At 43.9% G+C, this 20,764-nt stretch overlaps 1 protein-coding gene across 25 annotated transcripts; it reads left to right on the forward strand.

Moving 5' to 3' along the window:
- Positions 1 to 577: 577 nt before the first annotated feature.
- TPM1 (tropomyosin 1) lies at positions 578 to 20,764 on the forward strand. Of its 25 annotated transcripts, none has more exons than XR_009724628.1 (10): positions 582 to 911; positions 1,495 to 1,620; positions 8,019 to 8,152; positions 9,837 to 9,954; positions 10,158 to 10,228; positions 10,463 to 10,538; positions 11,609 to 11,671; positions 11,927 to 11,996; positions 13,224 to 13,468; positions 14,774 to 14,983. XR_009724628.1 is itself a non-coding variant. In XM_061347666.1 (10 exons), the coding sequence occupies exons 1-10, from the start codon at positions 798 to 800 to the stop codon at positions 19,899 to 19,901; spliced, it is 981 nt and encodes a 326-aa protein (XP_061203650.1). In that variant the 5' UTR covers positions 590 to 797; the 3' UTR covers positions 19,902 to 20,764. The 25 variants fall into 25 exon arrangements, 19 of the variants coding, with proteins under 19 accessions (XP_061203644.1, XP_061203640.1, XP_061203653.1 ...); XM_061347666.1 differs by lacking the exons at positions 10,463 to 10,538; positions 13,224 to 13,468; positions 14,774 to 14,983 and adding exons at positions 1,796 to 1,921; positions 11,029 to 11,104; positions 19,819 to 20,764 and having other exon boundaries at positions 590 to 911; XR_009724626.1 differs by lacking the exon at positions 10,463 to 10,538 and adding an exon at positions 11,029 to 11,104 and having other exon boundaries at positions 591 to 911.

Below are 20,764 nucleotides of genomic sequence, written 5' to 3' on the forward strand. Positions count from 1 at the left end.
CCTGACCACAGCCTCGGTGCTTGTCGTGCCCTGCGCTGTACTGCCCGGCCCAGAATCTGGCACCCGAGCCTGCTGCAGCCTGACTTTTCAGCAGAGGTGCCCCTTCCCATTCTTCCTCCTCGTCCCCTGCCTCTGGCTGCCGAGGGGGAAGGTCTTACAACGCCTTCGTTCGGTCCGTGAATCCAGTTAACCCTCTCTGCCCTTCCGCTATCCTGCTTCAAAACAGATCGACTTCCACGAGTGGGAACGGCTCCAGAGCAGAGCTAGGGCCGCCCGGACACCCCCACTCCTGCCTTTTCTCTTTTTCCTTTCTTTGACCCTTCCCAGGAGTAGCAGCGAAACGTCCCATCTCTGCCGATTTGGACACGGGAACAAACTACTCCCCCGCCTCACCGCGCCCATCGCGTCCCATATATAGTCAGATCTACGGTCAAATGGCAAGCAGCAGCGAATGGGAGCGCTGAGCCTCCCGCAAAAAAAAAGCAGGGAGAGGGAGTGAGAGAGGGAAAGGGCAGGGACGAACGGAGGAGGGAGGGGAGGAAAAAAAAACAACCCTTTCCAAAAAAGTATTGGATGTCTTGAGGAATGCAGTCGGCCCCCTGGGGAGGTACATATCTGTGAGGAGCTGCCCGCCCGCCCGCACTCCGCCGGCGCCGTCCCGCTCGGATCTCAGAGCAGCCCCGCACCGCCTCGGGGCCGCGCCAGGGTCTCGGACTCCATCGGGGCTGTCCCGCAACTCCCCAAGTTCTGCTTTCTGGTGCAGTTCGCGCGGGGACGCGCCGTAGCCCACCGCCGCCATGGATGCCATCAAGAAGAAGATGCAGATGCTGAAGCTGGACAAGGAGAACGCCTTGGACAGAGCCGAGCAAGCCGAAGCAGACAAGAAGGCAGCAGAGGAGAGAAGCAAGCAGGTCTGCACCAACCGCCGGGGCACAAGTCTTTCCAGACGACTCCTCTCTCCTGGTTTTATTATTTTTTTTTCCTTTTTTCCCCGTGTTCCTTGGTGTACGCTGCTCCCTTCCCCCCGAACTAGCAGAACTTGACCTAAGGCAGAGCTTCAACCTGGTGGGATTCCTCCCCAGGCCCCAGCAGCCTAGCTGAGAAGCAGAGCCCTGGGACAGCCGCATGGCCTGTGCCTTTGTCATAGGGGCAGGGCTGCCGAGGCTTCTTCGAGCAGTGTTAGCAATGGGCAGACGTGCTGCCTTTGGGCAAAGGACACTTAAAGCTGTGTTCACCCCCTCCAGCACCACCCAGCAGACTTGTCCTGTTGCAGCTGCCCCCCTTCCCAGATGTGTATCCCATTTTCCTGGTCTTCTCCAATCCCCCTCCTTTACACCTGGGGCTTTATTTATTTGGGGGAGGGAGACACATTGGTTGCACATTTCTGGAAGATCCTGGAGGAGGAGGGAGGAAGAGAGAGGGATTTAAACTTCCCACTTTTCTAAGCCCAGGGAGAAACATGCTTGTGCGTTGTATTTCCTCTTGTGCACCTAGTTAGAGGATGACATTGTGCAATTGGAAAAGCAATTGCGTGTGACGGAGGATGCAAGGGACCAAGTGCTGGAAGAGCTGCACAAGTCAGAGGATAGTCTCCTCTCCGCAGAGGAGAAAGCTGCCAAGGTATCGTGCCCTTGCCACAAGCAAAGAGAATCTAACTGTCTCCTTCTCTCTCTCTGTCCGTCTGTCCCTTTCTGTCTCTTCTGCACTCGCACTTCTCCCTTTGCACGATCACGTTGCCTGCTGCACCTTTTCCTGCCTGCCCTCCCCTTTCCACCACGTTCCACCCGTATCACAGCTGGAGGACGAGCTGTTGGCTCTGCAAAAGAAGCTGAAGGGCACTGAGGATGAGCTGGACAAATACTCCGAGTCCCTTAAAGATGCACAGGAAAAGTTGGAACTGGCTGACAAAAAGGCCACAGATGTAAGTTACCCCCATCCCTTTCACCACCTGCCCCATACAGAAACCACACACTCCTACACAGGACAGCCAGGACTCCTACCAAGCAGTGCTCCAAAGCTTTGCTGAGGGCAGGGTCCAGGCACTTCCTGGGCAGGGAGGTGGGAAACACAGCACTGCCTCCTTGCATGAGGTTTGCACACTATCAGAGGCATTTGGTTGGGTTTCTGCTCACTCGATATGTGCTTTTCATGTGTACTTGCCACTGTAAACGTCAAAGTAAAGGGTGGATTGTCCATTCATGTGGTGGGGAAAATGGTTCAGGCTGGAAGAACATAATCTGGATAGTGAAGCAGAATCAGACGTTTAATAGTAGGTCCAGGAGAGGGAGATCCAGAAGAGCAAGGGCTGGTAGTTCTGTCTTGAGCTGTTTCTAGGCACTCGTATGTTAGACCTGCTGCTAGATACGAGTTTGGCTCACTCACTGGTCCCTGAGATAAAAGATCCTCTCCTACTTTGTTTGTTTGTTTCCTTTTAACCTGGAAATCGCTGGAACTGTTTCACTTGTCAAAGAGAAGTTCAGTCTCATGTGAGAGAAAGTTGTCCAGAAGCTGATACTTGCTAGGCTTGCTGTTCAGGGGACAGGGACCCTGGGTGCAAGGAGATATATATAGCTCAGCACTTTATATGGTAATAATGCAAGAGCCTGTACGTCTCCCAGGCCTTCATCCCACCCACCTGTCTGCCCCTGACATGCATTTAATGTATTGCATGCATGGAACCATGTGAGTTTCTTGTCTGTACTGTTGAGGTCCAGCTGTCTGGCTGCTGCTGTACAATCCAGTTCCCTCCAAGTAAATCTCAGCTCTGAATTACAGGCTTAGGTGAAAGCACAGTATTTCCAAAGCGATGACCGTCCTTTTCCTGTAACTGAGCTTTGAAATTAATGTCAAAGCTATAATAAAAAGAGGAGTTGCCACAGATGAAGCAAGTAAAGTATTTTGGGGGGAAGGATGCTTTTAGAAGGGGAAATGTATCAAGCCCCAATTTTGCATGAAAGACAAGCTGCTTTTATCTTATTTTACTTCTAAAATCAATGAAAGATAAAAAAGTTTAACTTCAGTGTAGCAATTAAGTTGTAGAGCTTTGAAAGAGAACTCAAGAACTTAACATAAGCATGCATAGGAACAGGAGCTAGAGGTTCTATGTAAAATGTGGATCAGATTGTCTGTCGTTGTCTGCGTATGGCTGCATAGATGAGAGGCAGCTTCCTAGCAGGACGTTTATTTAACTTGTTCAAAGGAGCCGCGTATAGATCCAGGGGAGATATTCCTTATAAGGAAAAGTATGCAGACTATTTGGAAATAGCTCGCCTAGGATGAAGGCAGGAGAAATCCTACTAGAGCCCCTTTTTGAAACGAACGATCTTCCTGACCAATCCCAATGCCATTTTCCTTTGCTGGGAAACAGCATTTGGAAGCAAGTTAAAGGCGATTGTATTTGCAATTGTCCCTCAGGTGGAGGGTAGGCAAGCGTTTGTCTTGTTTTCGTGGAGGTAAATGCTGTATTTAATGGTATGTATGCAATACATCTGATGCTTTAAGGATGTCTTTCTTGTTGGCGATGCAGAGTATCTCTAGGGCATTGCAGCTGACCCAGTATTTGCCCTACTAGTTTGGATAGTCCCAAGCCTTAGGAAAAAAGACAGGAGCAGGGCAGGGAGGGCTGGCTCCTGGGGTGGACTCGCCTTACACGGTGGGGGTGAGGAAACCTCACGTCGCCGGTATTAGTCACCTCACCTCTCCAAAGCCGGGCGCATCCCCTGAGCCCTGGAGCCAGCTCATCCGGGACACCCCGTGTCCCAGGAGCTGGTGTCACTCCGCTGCTCACACTGGAGCGGGTCAGGGGCGGGGAAACTCGGGCTCGGGCTCGGGCTCTGGCCCCCGCCCGAGGCGGCTCGCGGCAGCTCGCGCCCTGCGCCGCCAGGAGGCGCTGCCGCCCCAGCCCGCCCACCTGGCGGCGGCGGCCACCGCCCGGCGCAGGCCAGTCCCGCCCGGTCCAGCCTGGCCCGGCCCCGCGGAGCCCCCTCCCGGCGGGGCCCTGCCCTCCTCTCCTCCCTGCCCGCCCCGCCGGTGCGCCGCGCCGCTCCCAGCTCCGTGCCCGCAGCCCCGCCCCGCTGTGCGTTGCGGCGCGTTGCGGGGGGAGTTCCGGGGCTGAGGCAGGCGGTGCTGCAGGCGCAGGCCGGGTGAGGAGCGGGTATGGCGGCGATGAGCTCGCTGGAGGCCGTCAGGAGGAAGATCCGGAGCCTGCAGGAGCAGGCGGACGCCGCCGAGGAGCGAGCGGGCCGGCTGCAGCGGGAGGTGGACCAGGAGCGGGCTTTGCGGGAGGAGGTAGGGCCGGCCCGGCTGGGCTCGGGGACCGCGGCCCGGTGGGTGGGGGTGCCGGGGAGAGGCCGACCCTCGCTGCTTTCTTGTCGGCGGGTCGGATCGGGCCGCTCCTCCCTGCGCCGCCGCTTCTGACAAAATGGTTACCTGCCGGCGCGGCGGGAGGAGGCCGCGGCTCCCGGCGGCAGTCCCGGCCCCGCAGGTAAGGGTGGGTCACTGCTGTGTCCGCCGCAGTGCTGCGCTCTTCGGCCCGGTAACCCGAGCGGTGCGGGGGACACGTGAAGCTGCGATGTGTGTCTTAGACCGCAGTAGGTCTGCTGGTGCCAACAGCAAAATGCTAAGCTGGTGTGAGGTTAAACTTAGGTGAGATGTTTGAGACCGGGGCTTTGTGTTAGGTTCTCGGCAAGCTTTAGTGATACCCTCCCCCCTAAGTGATAGTTGTCGTCTTACGTCATCCAAACGAGTTCAATAGTGAGAAGTCAGCACACCAACTGTAAAGAAGTTATGTCCTTAAAGCTGAACCTGAGATGGCCATGTCCAGGTACTTGCCCACAGAAAACGCCACAGTATGGTCCCTGTCAGTGGCTATCTGTATTATGTTTAAGTAGTCAAAACCCCTGGCTAAGATGGAAAAGGAGGAGTGGGTACGGTTTCAGGCAGAGACAAGAGCAGGTATGGTCAGCACAGAAAAAGTAGTTGTGGGAGGCAGTTACAGCAAAACATGATAGTGCTGCTGTTGGCCTTCCCCCTGACCTTGGGCAGTTCTACCAGCCATAACTTAATGTTTACTGCCATAAAATGTACAGTGTTCTTTGTGGTGGTTTTGGTGTCTTCAGTGGTTGTGTAAAAGTGATGCAAAATATATTTATTATTCGTGTAGTTTGTTACAGTAGAAAAACTAGTGACTATTAGGTTTTCTTATAATAAGGGGCTTTCTGCATGTTCTGGACAGCAAGTTCAGAGGAAGAGCCTTCTCATTACTTGCAGGTGATCTTCCCAAAAAGCAAAATATGGCCTCTTGCACTTGTGTAACTGCAGCATTCTTGCAGATCACTTCACATAGCTCATTTTTTTCCAGTGAGGGATCATGTCACAGTCATGAACTTGTTTCATAAGGGTTTCTGTCTTAAAAAAACAAAAAATCCCTACTCGTGTAGTAAAGGACACTGATTTTCCTGCTTTCAGTAGCATATATTGTTCTAAACCATATATTAAGGAATTTCCACTAAAATGGGAAGCTTTTGTGTCAGACGGAGTATTGCTGGAGAAGTGATTACAGCCTTACAGCCTTCTGGTGAAGTCATCTTGTTAGAGCTCAGCCATGTTGCTATAAGACTTAGGATCCTAAAGGTTAATGTTTGTCTCCTCCCCGAAGTTGGTTTATGTGGATGATGTGAAGTTCTGTAGAGCACATTTACACTGTATTCAAGGTTTTGTTTGCAGGGTCAGTGCTGGGGTGAGTAGAGGCAGAAAACTGAACTCACAGGCACCTGCAGACCTGTACGTCTTTTACAGTGTTAGCTGTGTACTGATTTGTGTCTTGTGTGCAGCTGTATTCCTGTGTGCTTGAGGAAGGGGGACTTTGAGAACATAGCAGCAGGCAAGCTGAGGTGTGAATCTGACCCTTCCCTTAGTGTAGTGCCTTACACGTGTAGCATGTGACCAGCTACGGTTGTCCTGTGTTTTTTTTGGTTTTTTCTTTCTTCCTGTGCAAGGTACGCATACACAAACAATGAAAAAGCTAAAGCTGTGGCCAAAACCTATCCCAGTTTACAGTGTTTGATTGTTAAACCAGATTGTTAAACGTTCCAAGGCTCTGATTAGCAGCCTTTGCCTTAGAAAAGAATCTCTCCTGGTTTGAGTGTTATGTGTCTCGAGGGGCTATTGATAATCCCGTTTTCAGAGTGCATTTTTCTTCCTCCTCCTGGGGAACAGAATCTCTGTTACACCAGTAATCATTAACACCCAATGGTAATTTGTCCTTGTCATCGCTCATTGTGGAAATATGTGGTGTATAAGTGCTATGGCAAAAGCGCAGAGGATTGTGTTTGTCTGTTGGCTGTGGGAGTGCCCCATAATGTCACTGTGTTTTTTTTCCTTTCTAACCAAATAAGGAGAGAAGTCCTGCTTTGCAGGGGAACAGCTTGGGCCATATAAGGCTGGTTGGTAAACCCTGACTGAGAGCAGGAAGTTTGAACTTTAGTCACCCAGTGTTTTCTGAGCATACTGTATGCTCTTATCATGATGAGGAGTCTTGACATGATAATAATTAACTTGTAACATTACATATTTCCCAAGGGTAACATTTGTGAGAGGTTGTTTTATTTCTCAAATGAGGATGTTCAGATTCTTACTATTTGAAGCCAAAAGTCTGGAAATACAGGCTTGGGGTCCTACTGCTTGATTACACAGCCAAAGATTTTATATTCATGTTAAGGTGGGTCTCGAAGGATCTGCATGATCATTGTCAATACTCGTTAATGTTCAGATACATACTTGCTTCCCTGTTGACTATTATGTCAAAGGTTGTTGTACTTATCTGGTGTCTAAGTTAGTTTTACTTGTTTTACCTACAACAAATGTTAGTTGTGGCCAACTGTATCCAGCTGCCTGTGGTAAGTGAAAACAACAGAGAACAGTTCTTTACATGTTTAATTAAAGAAAAAATACCAAACTGATACTTTTGGTTTCTGGTTTTGAGGATTGTTCCCCCTACCCTTACAGCATAGGAAGTTGAGATGTGTACTTCCTTATCTATAGCAAGATGGTTTTCAGTAGTAATTAAAAGTAACTTATTCTTGGAAGTAATTAACTTTCTAGAATAAAGACCTTATTGTATATATATATTTAGTGCTTAACAGCCTTTTGAGAAAAATAAGGTTTAATAATGAGGTTATTATGAGAAGGCTGTAACAGAACTTACTTTGCAACTTAAATGTACATTTGAGAAGGTTAGAAGTAAAAGCTTGTAATGATAAGGGACAGATGGGTTGCAAGTGTTATACAGAAGATGAACAGGTAATGCAAGAGAGGCAAATCTGGGGGAAGCTTGAGAATGGCAGTGGGGAAGAAAGATGTTGTAAGCGATTGTTGCCTGCACCAGGGCCCTTCTGAGATGTAGCCTTTGCTGATGCATTCTCTGTCAGCTCTTGCATAGCTTGCCTGTACAAGAACTCGGGGTATTCAGGCATTTCTTTCATGTTCTCTTGCTCTCTCTGTGTTAGCTCTCTCATTGCAAGTATCAATGTAGGTGTATTTTTGATATTTATTCTGAGCCTTTCTTATGGAACTCAAGGAAATACTGCAGCAGTTCTTAAAATATGGCAAGAGGTCATAAATAAAGGATTTGGGATAACACAGAATAATTGAGTAACTAGTTTGGGTTGATTTGACTGAGAAAAAGGCAGGGGGGCACGAACTGTTAATGTCTGCAAATACAGTAACAGAAAATGTTTGGGAAATGAAACCTAATTCTTCCAGTGCAGTTCTTTCTGGTACAAATTGTAAACTCCTTAATGTGCTTCATGTAGAGGAAGCATTAATCACTTTTTCCTCTGTTAAAGTAATAGCTTCACGATTCAATGAGGGTGTGTCCACTTCTGTATGGGCTTTTTAGTGGATGAAGTCAGAAACTACTGAATGCTACTGTTAAATGGTGCTGGCAAGTATGTGTGATAATCTTTTACAAGAGGTGATGTGCCTTATTATGAATTAATTTCTGTTCTTCCTGTGCTTAGGCTGAGAGCGATGTAGCTTCTCTGAACAGACGCATCCAGCTGGTTGAGGAAGAGTTGGATCGGGCTCAGGAGCGCTTGGCTACTGCCCTGCAGAAGCTGGAGGAGGCTGAGAAGGCTGCCGATGAGAGTGAAAGGTGGGTGGGGCCACTATTGAATGGATGGTTACCCTCATGATAAAGATGATAATTGCCAGGGTGTGGGTTAGGGAAATAAATTAAACCACTCCTATGTCTCCAAGTATGTGTAATCCACTCTTCCCTACATGGACTTTGGTTAAAGCTTGTCAGTAGGGATGTCCAAAAAGTTGTAGGCTTGAATTCTTTTCCTGTCAAAGTTGTAAAGATTTAAGTGGGGTAGGGCTTTTGATATATCCTGCTACATCCTGGGAAAACTACTTGGCCCAGCCCAGACTTCTCTGTTGGGATGACAGCCTCCTGAGGGTGATGTGATGTGCTGTTGGGCAATTCTTGATTTCACTCTGGGTAGAAAATCTTAGGGAGAGAGTAGCAAAGTGCTGGAAGAGGCACACAGTTTTCCCATTGGCAAGGTTGGTACATGAAGGTGAGCAAAGGTTTAGCATGGTAATTCCTTCAGGTTTAGGCTGGGGTTTCCAGAAGTACTTAACGTAAGTTAGCAACTCAATATTTGTGGCTTTGGAAGACCTCTTTTACTTCTACAAATAGTATTTTATATCTGTGATAGTACCTTTTATTGTGAAAGAATCCTACTTATTGTAGGACCTGCTTGAGCAAGTCCAGAGGAGGCCGTGAAGATGCTCTGTGAGCTAGAGCACCTCTGCGGTGGAGACAGGCTGAGAGAGCAGGGCTTGTTTAGTCTGGAGAAGACTCCAGGGAAACCTTAGAGGACCTTTCAGTGCCTCTAAAGGGGCCACAAGAAAGCTGGAGAGGGACTTTTTACGAGGGCACATAGTAACAGGACAAGGGGGAATAGTTTTAAACTGACAGAGGGGAAATTTAGATCAGACATTAGGAACAAATTCTTCCCTGAGAGGGTGCTGAGGTGCTGGCACAGGGTGCCCAGAGAAGCTGTGACTGCCCCATCCCTGGCAGTGTTCAAGGCCAGGTTGGATGGGGCTCAGAGCAAGCTGCTCTAGTGGAAGGTGTCCCTGCCCATGGCAGGGGTTGGAAATGGATGAGCTTTAAGGTCCCTTCTAACCCATATGAGTCTGTGATTCTGTGTATTCTGCACACGTATTTCTATCTCACGAACAGTGCAGCCTATTGAAAAGCTAAAGTGCCTGAGTCTGCATTGTGAAATAGTTAAGAGCATCGGGGACAAATGTGCATGGAAGGGGCAATAAGCAGTGTTTTCTGTTGTGAAGGAGTTAAACTTTTCTTATGCAGAGCACAGAGAGCTTCAGTGCTCTAGGGCTCTGACAAGGCAAAACTCACAGGAATCTGTTTGTTGTATAAACATAATGCCTGTCAGTCCTGCAGGGGTTGTAACATGCTGTTTCATGGTGAGTGTAAAAGCACAGATGTCTTTAGTCATCTTATTAGGTCTTTAGAAGCCAGACCCTTTATTTACCGTATAGATCAGTTTTCCTTCAGTTTAAAACAAAAAAGGATAATACAGCTGAACTGTGGTAAGAGCGAAATTAATTTCATTCTGTCTTTTGAAGACGTGCTTCTCTCCTTTGAAATTCTGTAGTGTGATGCATAGAACTGTATCTTATAGTCAAAGCATCAAATGTCTGATGTGCTTCATTCATCTGAAAGTCACATTCCATTCATAGTAGAGCTGGAGATAAACTGGCAAGTCCTGAACCTTGTATTTCCCATTTGTCACATCTTTCAGAGGAATGAAGGTCATTGAAAATAGAGCCCAAAAGGATGAAGAGAAGATGGAAATCCAAGAGATCCAGCTTAAAGAGGCTAAGCACATTGCTGAAGAGGCTGACCGCAAGTATGAAGAGGTCAGTTTTTGAGTGCAGGTCATCTTGTTTCTGAAGCACTTTAAGCTGTGCCTGTAATTCTCCCGCTTCACCTCCCCAGCTTTTCCTTGCCTGTTGATCAAAAAATGGGAAGACGCCCAACTCCCTGCTTTGTAGGTGTAGAAACTGGTGAGGTGTGCTGCAGCAATGTGACATCCCTGACTGTCATTTGCCTTTTCCTGTAGGTGGCTCGTAAGCTTGTGATCATTGAGAGTGACCTGGAGCGGGCTGAGGAGCGTGCTGAACTATCAGAAAGGTAAGTGCTGAACTGCCCCAAGATGTGTGTGAGGTGCTACAAGACAACTGTAACAGCATGAAACAGTGGCAGTTCACCGTTTGTTCAGCTCAAAGCTATATTTTGCTCATAAATGGTCAACGCCAAAGTAAACGTGTTCATACCTGTGTGTGCGCGTGTGTTTTGTCACTGCATGCTGTACCTGCACACTGATTTTGTGAATGGCTTTTGTGCATTTCATGTGTTCACTAACAGCCAAGTCCGACAGCTGGAAGAACAGTTAAGAATAATGGATCAAACCTTGAAAGCATTAATGGCTGCAGAGGATAAGGTACTGATACTAATGAACAGTTTCTAGGTTTAACTGCAACCCAAGGTCTTTCAGCTTCCATAGCCGATTAGTTCACTCAGTAGTAACAAATTAGTCCTTGCTACACTCTTTACTTTCCTTGCATCTTGCTTTGGTGATTTTCTTTGGTCTCTTTTTTGTTTATTTATTCATTTTTACCTTTAAAACTGATCTCTTATGCAGCCAAAAAGAAGCTGAACTGTCTCACGTGTAAAGGCTGTGTAAACATTTCTGTGTAAGCCAAATGCTATAGATAATTGTCTGGTTGTTGTCTTAATGTACACTTGAAATGGAATTTGGCATCGCAAAGAGTTGCTTTCAGTCTGTGATGGATTCAGCTGCTTTTGAGGCCGTTCTTTTGCTCTTTAATTGTTTTCATTTTTCTCTATCTTTTCCCCCTGTTTTCTCCTGTTTCTTTTGCTTGACTGAATCTTCCATCCGCCCCTTTCCTGCCCTCCTTCCGAAATAACAGCAAATGTGCTGAGCTTGAAGAGGAGTTGAAAACTGTGACCAACAACCTGAAGTCGCTGGAGGCTCAGGCTGAGAAGGTAGGCTAGAGACTTGTGTGAGAATGTGTCCCTTACACTGTCATCTGGATTGGCCAGAGGATTTTTCTTTATATGCTGATCACTTGGCAGCATTTCAGCAAGGCTGTTGTCAAGTATTTGGATTTAGTGGAACCTAGCATTCCTTCTGGTTCAAATAGGTCAGTATATTTGACCACATCTTCTGTTAAGCAGTCTGACAGGCTTAAATATTACTTATGGAATGTCTTTTAAAATGGCACTCGTGTGCTAACATTAAACTTCTCCAAATCCCACTCCTCTTTAAAACTGTACTTGAGAGTTTCTACCCTGTAGCACTGGAAAATAACTCATGAGAAGTTTATAAACTGTGTATTATCATAGTCTGGTAAGTGGAATTAATTTAGTTATCCCCATATTAATTTCTTGTATGCAGTTGATCTATACAAGAAAGTCTTGAAAGTGGCATTTTGTGGTGTATATATAGAATACTTCGTCTAAAATCAGTGATTCTCTTTCTAATTACAGTACTCACAGAAAGAAGACAAATATGAGGAGGAGATTAAAGTCCTGACTGACAAACTGAAGGAGGTAAAATCAGAGCTGTTCTTTATAACAGATCTTCCAGTGTAACTTTGATTCTTTTACTATAAAGACTACTTTGATGCTTTAAGGATGAACATGTAATTTAGAGACAGTTTAGTGTTTTATTTCATGTAAAGATTAGTATCACCTTATTGTTTGCCTCCTTTCATTGCATTTTTTTCCTCATTTGAATTGTTGCTCCTCTATTCATAATTACTGTGTGTAGAAGACTAAAGTAGCCTGTATTTGTCTTGACTTCAGGCTGAGACCCGTGCTGAATTTGCTGAGAGGTCAGTAACCAAGCTGGAGAAGAGCATTGATGATCTAGAAGGTATGGAGTTTTTGGTTTTTCTCAGTTATTATAGAAATACAGATCTCTTATTCTTCTCTTGGTTTTGTTTTGTTGGGTTTTTTCAGTACCCAACTCATTTAACTTGTCTTGCTTATATAAATGAGTCTGCCTAAGAGTAAAATAGGCAAAATGGTTCTGACTGAAATGTATTGATCACTCAGATGCTTCAGGTGAAGTGTTTTGCTCTTGCCTGTTCCTTTTTCTCTCATGTTCTCAAGACTCCTTTCATTTTTTTACTTTATAGTCTTCTACTTGGAGATATATAAATGTATAGGGTAAATGAGAAGATAAGTATTGTTATTATCTTACTGAAGAGCTGAGTTATGTGTAACAATTGGGAATGTGGTAAGCTAACCCGATTTATTTCTGTGATAAATTGTGGGTCAGGGCAGGCATTTTGTGACGTAGACCCATTGCTGGTTTTCAGTAAAACTAATAGGCTGTATACATAATCAGAAGGACAAGTTTTTTAACTTCAGGGAGGTTTAGGGTTTTGATAAATATTTCAGAACTGCAATAGAATAGTAGAATGTGCTTCATAATTAAAAATTATTTGGAGTTTACTATTTAGATGCATTACACTAAGTCTAGGATTTCAAGAAGCTTGATTGCTTGATGTGGCAGGCTGACTTCTAATAAAGGGTATGAAATATCTAGGTAGCTGCTGAAAAATAATGATCGGTGACTCAGGAAGGAGGCAAGGGAAGAAATCTTAAGTGTTCAGAAGGAACAGAAATTGCTGTAAGAAACTGAGATTATGACATTTTACAAACCAGAGTGGTTTAAAAAAGCCCAACAAAACATGGTGGAAAATAAATGGTAGTGTCCTTTTCGGGGCCCATTTTTTATCTTTTCTCCCGAGCTCCTGTGTGCCCTCCTAATGTGTGTTAAAACAAAAATCCAGGGCAGTAAAACATGGATTTTGCTCCCCTTGTACGCTTTCTTGCCTTGGTTTTCTCTGTATCGCAGGTTGCCCCACCGGCAGTGCAGTTAATGAACTTGTCACATAAAACTCTACAGTAGTGATTTCTTTATTGTTCTCTAATGCTGTGATTTTTGTTTTGTCTGTTGCAACACCTCTTTCTGTTTGCTCTTCCCCTTCCCTACGGCCTCTGGATGGTATCCCATGCCACCACCTCCACCTTCCATCCTGTGATCACGCTACCTTTCCTTGCACACCTCTGCCTTCCCCTGGGGGAATGTTAGATGAGCTATATGCTCAGAAACTGAAGTACAAAGCCATCAGTGAGGAGCTGGACCACGCTCTCAACGATATGACTTCCATGTAAATGTCTTCCCAGCTTGTGCCTGCACCTGCTTCCCTGCCCTCATTGACTGTGCAGTTCCAGCCTTGTGAAATTTTACTCCCTGTGTAGTGGGAGATGCATTCTTTTAATGAGACTAGGTGTACAAAATACCATGAACAATATCTTTACCGTGGCAGAGTGTGGGTGAGTTTTGTGCAGAGCCTGGTAAATACTCATGGTGATTTTGTAAGCTGCCTGATAAGCTTGTGGTGTTTACTCTTTCATTCCATATCTGGAACCCTTGTGTCTTGTAGTTGCCCTTTGTTTGTAGCTCTGCATTTATCCTTTCAGTTCACCTCTGTTCAAGCACTGCTTCCCAGGCCCATCACATTCAGTTTACCAAAGAAAACTGCCTCTATACTTGTTGCAGAGTGTGTTTTTCTGAAGTCACAGTTTTTTTCTGGCAAAGTTCCTACACAAGTTTCAAAGAAGTTTAGATTTAGCTGTATCGGTATCAGTGTATCAGCTCTATCAATGACAGTGGAAAGGGTTTAGCTAAATTTCCTTAACTGCTCTGAAAATTTCAGCTGTTATCACTAAATTCCAAGTGTAGAAATTGATTTAAAACACTTTGTCATTTAAACCATCTCAAAGTGACATTTGAATTGTAGGTTGCTTCTGCATGTAGTGGTAGGTGTATTTTGCATATACTGAAAATGTGGTAGTATCAACTTCAGTCATAAGGAGAAAATAGTGTATTAGGCAGCAGGAAAGCAGTTGTAAGCTGCAACTGGTCCGTGCAGTGTTTAATACAAACTGACTCCCCTTCTGTAAGCCAAAAGCTCTGAACAGAGGTCAGCTATGCTAAATCCACCTTCCCATGCTCATACCTTCCAGTTGCACAACCGCTGTAGGGTTGACATGGGAAAGAGGAAGAGTTGTGGCTCTCAGGTGCTTGTGAGGGGCAATGTTTAGTCCCAGCATTTCTTTTGGAAGCCAGCATGCTTTCAGCAAGGCGTAAGCTTTGCTTAGAACTTAAAATGCATTTTGCATGCGCCCATATTTTAGATGCTTTTTCTTTTGCTTTTTTCATCCCTGTATCCATTCATTACTTCCCTCCTTCTCTCTCCCAGCTTGTTAGTAGGGCCTCTAACATTGTATGCTTTGATTTATTTTTAGGGTTTTTTTTTTAAAATCCCCCTCCCTCTCCCCAAAATACGCTTTTTTTCCGTGGCTTCTCAAGCAAATGGATTTCTTTCTTCCTCCTCTGTGCACAGAGATTACAGTATTTATTCAATTTGGGATCTTTCTAAATGGAAAACAGACTTTAAAACGTACTCTGCTGGTACATGAGGATGTGACTGTAACATTCCAATCCTAGCATGGTGTGGTGTTTCCCTAGTAGTCATCTTGGCATGCTGGGCTCTGCTGTGCTGTTACTGCTTTTTTGGGAGTCTTTACTGCACCTTTTTTATTTCCTACCTTATTTCACTTTTTCTTTTCATGCAGATAATTTTCTTTGCTTCACTTCTGCAAAGACATCTTCATCGGGTTGGATAAAACATCTTTCCAAGCTTTGGATGTTTCATGGGTTCATTGTCCTGTCTTCTAGCTTAGTTGGCTCTATTTCTCTAGCACCTGTCTCAGAACATGCTCTGTTTGTGCTCTGCTGTACAGAAACTCTACATCTCTCAATGTAAAATAAACATCCCAGCTGTATTCCCTTTGCTATTCCCTTGCCTTTTATTTATTTAAATAACTGTTTCAGTTATTAATAAAAATTTGTGCTTTTTTGCCATTAGGGTTTACATTTTTTTTGGTGTTTCCGTTTTCTTTCTGCAAACACTTTTGCCTGGATGTTGACAATGGAAAGCCAGTGCGAGTAGTTTATGGGATGAGAATTGGAGGAATTTGGAGGTCAGAACTGACCAGTTATGTTCTCAGTCTTTTTCAAAATCTGATGTAGATAAAACGACAAATAGACGTAATGGGAATTTTTTCAGCCATTATTGTTAGGCCAAAATCTGCATGGACGCTGCTCCCTTGGGGTCACTTGGTCATGGGAGTGTGGCTGCAGAGCAGATGTGTTCTTGGCACCAGATTTTTCACTTCAAAGTCTGAAATTTTTCTCCTAGCTTGATGCTGAAGACTTCCTGTCTTTATAAATGTGTGAGACAACTTAAATGTTTGAGACACATTTAAAGGAGCAGTATAAAAAAAATGGGTTTTTTTTTACCCCCAAATAGCCCTTTCAGTGTCTTGCAAGAACATTTTACCCTCTTTCACACCTCCGTTGTTCCGCAAAGACATTGCTTGCTAACTTTTTTTGTTTCTTTTTTACTTCCCTTGAGTGGCATGAGACTTCAGCCGTGGTTGGAAGTTCAGCAGGGAGATTTCAGTGTTTTTCCACTCTCACGCTTAGCTCTGTGAGTTTGAATTACAGGCTCAGGAGAAATGTTTCAGAACCAGAGTAGGAAAACTGTCATCATTAATAATGGAATAATTCTGCTGCAAAGTGAAATACGCAGATTTGTTTGAAAGCCTGAACATTGGCTCTGAGCTGATTCAATGGTCCCTAATTAAAGATGGGGCATTAACTACTGGCACCTTGCTTTTTTGACTGTTATTTGCAAGTACAGAGTTAATTGTGCTGTTCTAATTTAATTTTCTTACAATGAGGGAAGTTATTTTCCAATTCACATTGAAGCGAATCGGTTTAAACTGGATTGATTTCCGATCATGCCTGTCACTGTATATATTGCTCAAGTTCTGAAGTCACCACAGCTAAGTAAACTCATTGTAGTGTAGCTGACTTTTTGTTTTTAGGTTGTAGAATAATGTGACTGTGTCTTTCTGTTAAACCTCAAGATTATTCAGCAGTGCAGTTTAGGTTAGATTAACTCCCCTCTAAGTAAGGCTTGCAACTGGGTGCATTGTCCTACCCCCACCATTCTCAGTTAACTTTGTCTCATCCCAGTTTTTGATGCCATGATACATGTCCTTATTTTATTGGCAGTGGGGAGAAGCCCAACTACAGGATATTTATCTGCAGTCATAGGTAGTCTGGATAATAAGGTTCAATAACTTAATAGTCATCAATTGAGATGCAGTAAGTGGGTGTGTAAACCATGTGTGTTGCAACTGAGAAGTAAAATGTCTGATATGAAGGTTAACCAGATAGACTGGGATGAGCATTCGTAAAATGGCTGAAGCTAACATGGGTAGCTTCAAAAGTGTAACGGTCAGCTATCACTTGTCAGCTGAGCCAGAGTAACTTACACAGCAACTCAGACCCCTCAATCTATTGTGTTTTGGTTTATTGTATTGGCAGTACATTGCAATGTCATTGTTTCTTAAGAGAAGTAAAAAAAGCAAAATCCAGTGTAGGAACCTGGTAATTTTTAACACAGTAATTTAGAACATCAATATTTAAATCTTTTTTCCTTCAAACACACTTTATCAGCTCTCTGCACTCTAGGGTGATGCATTGCTGGACAGAGTACTGGAAATGGGCAATGCAGTGCAGATACCCAGGTAGCTGTATACAGAATTCCTAGCTGGCCCTGCTCCACTCACCTTGACTCCACTGTTGGGGTATTTCAATGCTTTTTGTCATGGTCGGACTTGACCTGTGCATTCTGCTGTACATCCCACAGGGTCTGGCCATGTGCATGAGCCTTGTTGACAGGAGCTCTAGGCTGGCTCTGATGTCTCGTTTGCCTGGGTGCTCTGCTGTGCTGAGCTGAGCTGAGCCTCACTGGGCCTGCACCAGAGCCTGAACTCCCTGCTTGGCCTAAGGTAGCTGCTGACAGAGTCAGCCCTTGGCTCTACCTCTGTGGTAAAGCACAATACAGGCATACTGCCTGTGGGCAGGCAAGGGCTGACTGTACACTTGGTAATGCTTTCCATGATTTTCATCTTGTACATGGAGAAGTACTGTAAGTCTCTGGCCCAGAGAGTTTTCTGTAATGAAGGTAAGCATCAAGTTCTTAGTTCAAATTATGTTGTTGTGTTTGAATAACAACTAAATGCACTTTGCCAAAGTGAAATTTTAGTTACTCTGAGGTTTTGATAATATTTCCACATATATGTGCCATTGTCTTGGTAAGAGGGACAAGACCTGGTTGTTACCAGTCCAGCATCAGAGCTCTGAATTGTGCCCTGGTTTTACTGATTTGGCTGTTGGCGTTTGGGCTGGGGAAGACGCTGTGAGGAGCTGCCACTCACTGCACAAGTATGACCTACAGACCAGCTCACTGCACAGCTTTGCTCTGTCCAGAGCCTCCAGGGGAAGAGGATTTCAGTGGAAGCTGTTAGGAAGCTTGTGGAAAAGAATCAGAAACAGTCATTTCCTGTAGGGGAACAAGCTGGAATCATGAGGTCAGGAGTGCAGTTTGAATCTAGACTCTTGAGAAGAAAACAGACAGTTTGATAAAACAAGACAGCCATAAAGCATCATGGAATGTTCTTTCACCCTGCAGATCAACTCTCACTAAATGCACTGTCACAACATAGCTGTGATTGTTCTCTTTGAATGTGAACTGTCCTCTCTGCTGTATTTGAGCAACACAGGTTTTCATGCTTCCATTTCATTTTCACTGAATGTCTGGGTTTGTTTTCTTGCAAAGTACAACCGTACAGTTTAAAGGTATCAAAGTGTGTTGATACAAATAACAGAAGTATGCTTCCGTACTAAAAGTGTCATTTCAGCTGTTAGATTCCTCAGGGAAGGGCGGGAGCTGAGTCAGACCTAGTGGTAGGTGGCTGCTAGCATCTCTCCTGCTGTTTACTTGCCCTGGTTGTGACAGTTGTTTTTCCTCCACTGACAGATGAGGTTCTCCCTCATCTTAATAGGTCTTAAATAATTAACAAAGAAAAATGGCACTCAGAAAACAAATCTTCCACACACTGAAAGTAAAGATTAAAGCAGGACTTGGTTCTTTGAGGAATATATAGCTGCAATTCTTCTGTTTGTATTCCCACTCGCCTGTCTCACTGCTGTTCCCCACAACAGGAGTCTTAGACAGTTCTTCATAGCTTATAATAGCTGTTCATTGGAGTAGCTCCTTAATTACTAGAGATCTAGAAACAAAGGTAAAATGTTTCTCTGTGTGTTACTGAACTGTCTGTGGTGTGACCAGTTTCTTTATTAACTCTTATTTAACTGTTTTCTCTGTCTAATCTGTCTTCATTCTGCCTCTTTTTTCCCTTCTAACCTGCTTGCTGCCTGTACAGACCAACTCTACCAGCAACTTGAGCAAAACAGTCGCCTAACTAATGAACTAAAGCTGGCATTGAATGAGGATTAAACTTTAGTGTGACTATACTGTTAACTTGTTTTAAAACTGCTTCTTCCAAATTTCCTTAAGAATGAATCACTTGAGAATGAAATATAGAAATAAGCAAGAAACGTAGAAGTTGATTTTTTACAGGCTGTTGATTCTGTGGTAAATTAATGGATGAAATTCTCAGTTTCTTTTGGAAACATGAAAATGCTGCTTCTGGATGAGCCTTTTCATTATCTGTATGCACACCTATTTGGAGGAGCAGTAAGCTCTTTGGCTGTGTAATAGCTTCTTTCCACTTCATTAAACAGCTACAGTATTCAGCTAACAGTATCCAAAACGTAACAGCCTTCCATGTGGAGGGGCACTCAGTTTACCTGACATCATGAATTGGCATTAAGATTTTTACTAGAACATGGATGAAAGAAAAATGTTCACCGGGATTCACATTTCCCTATTTCAGAAGAACATAAAGGATACTTATGGCTGGTTTGCTATCTGGAGACTTTGATGCAATAATTTTGCATTATTATGAATTGGGCTGGTATTGACTTAAAAAACCAAACAAAAACACCCAAACAAACAAACAACAACAAAAACCCTAGGAATGGGAGCTCCATCTGCAAATCCTTGGTCAGTTTGAAGGTATGCTTGCATTAGTCTGAGGCTACTATTACTGGATTCTGGTAGGATGCATATCTAGAACATTGTGCTCATTTATTGTATCAAATAAGTGTGTTAAATGACTGTCCTATAAAAAGTGTGCATGCGACATAAAGCTACTAACTCGGATTTGAATTATTTTCTAGACTAGATTTCTTAATGTCACTTCACTGAGATTAGAAGAGATTAGTTTTAATTTTGTCTGTTCTTTGCAAGCTCTGAGGTACATGAAGCTTTAAGTGTGGATCTGCAAAGAATTTCATTCTTATTGCCCTACTTAAAAAGGGGGGAAAAAAGGGATTCTCCATCCCACATTCCTATGAGCAAACAGCTTCCAGAACATGCAAGAATTGTGTCTCTGTTGGCAGTGCATTTTCTTAACAAATGCAGCTGTGAACAGTTCTAAACTTGCATTACTTGCCCTTCCTTTTATTAATTCAGAATTCTCTAGTTGTGTTATCTGGGGATGTGGGTATTTATGAGCATGCACATTTCTTGCCTTTCTAAACCCTTCGGTAGAGATGAGGATTGCATGCCTTCATGTTCTGAGAACCAGTGCCTCCAAAGAACTGCTATTCATGTTTTGATTTTCTAATCCCACAACAGAGAAAGTGGCGCATGCCAAAGAAGAAAACCTTAGTATGCATCAGATGCTGGATCAAACTTTACTGGAGTTAAACAACATGTGAAAACCTTCTTAGCAGCAACCACATGATTTATTATTTTTACACCTGCTTGCCGTGAACCCCCATAAATGTCTCTTTTTTGTTTGTTTTTTCACCACAGTCACAAGAACATCTGCTAAATTATCAGGCAGGGGTCAGGGAAACACCAAAATGGGCAAGCCAGATGCGGGTTAAACTATACTACATTATGGTTTAAATGTGCCATTTCCCAACCAAAATGTTACCTACACTTTGTAGAGAGTTCAGCAGCTCAGTCTGCTTAGTCTTTTGAAGAATCCTGGCTGTGGCAGAAAGTGTCCCTCCTCAAGTGCCAACTACAGTTTATGACAAGAAGAATGATGTACGTTCAAGAGAGATCAGGTGGAAATGGTGCTATTTTGAACAAAAGGTTCTACTGAAGCCTTTTGTTTGATATCAGACAAGTCAGGAGTTGTCCAGCACAGTAATTTATTTTTTGTCAGAATTCTGTTGATCTGTGAGGATTTGGACTTTCTGTGCCTTCTGATTCAATAACACAAAGGTATGTAAGCAACAGAGACAAGTGAAGGCTTCCAGAGTTCTTATATTGTCTTCTTGCAACTCAATACAGAAGTGTAGGTCAGCATTTCACCTTGAGTTTTCATGCGATTGTATTTTTCATGTTGAAATGAAAGATTCAATAAATTCAGGGGAAACCATCAATTTGGAAAAGATTGTTTCAAAAATGTATTTTATTTGTGTGTATTTTGGGGAGGGGGAGGACTTTATAAACCGATATTCGCCTCACTTTTTTTCACACTTTCTTTGAGCAGTTTTAAAAGTATACCTGTATGTAAACATTGTATAATGATATGGAATAAAATGCACATTTTAGGACATTTTTTAAA

The sequence above is a fragment of the Neopsephotus bourkii genome, unplaced genomic scaffold, assembly GCF_033783945.1.
Source record: "Neopsephotus bourkii isolate Nb327-2 ecotype Australia unplaced genomic scaffold, CSIRO-AGI_Nbou_v1 NB_318, whole genome shotgun sequence".
Lineage (NCBI taxonomy): Eukaryota > Metazoa > Chordata > Aves > Psittaciformes > Psittacidae > Neopsephotus > Neopsephotus bourkii.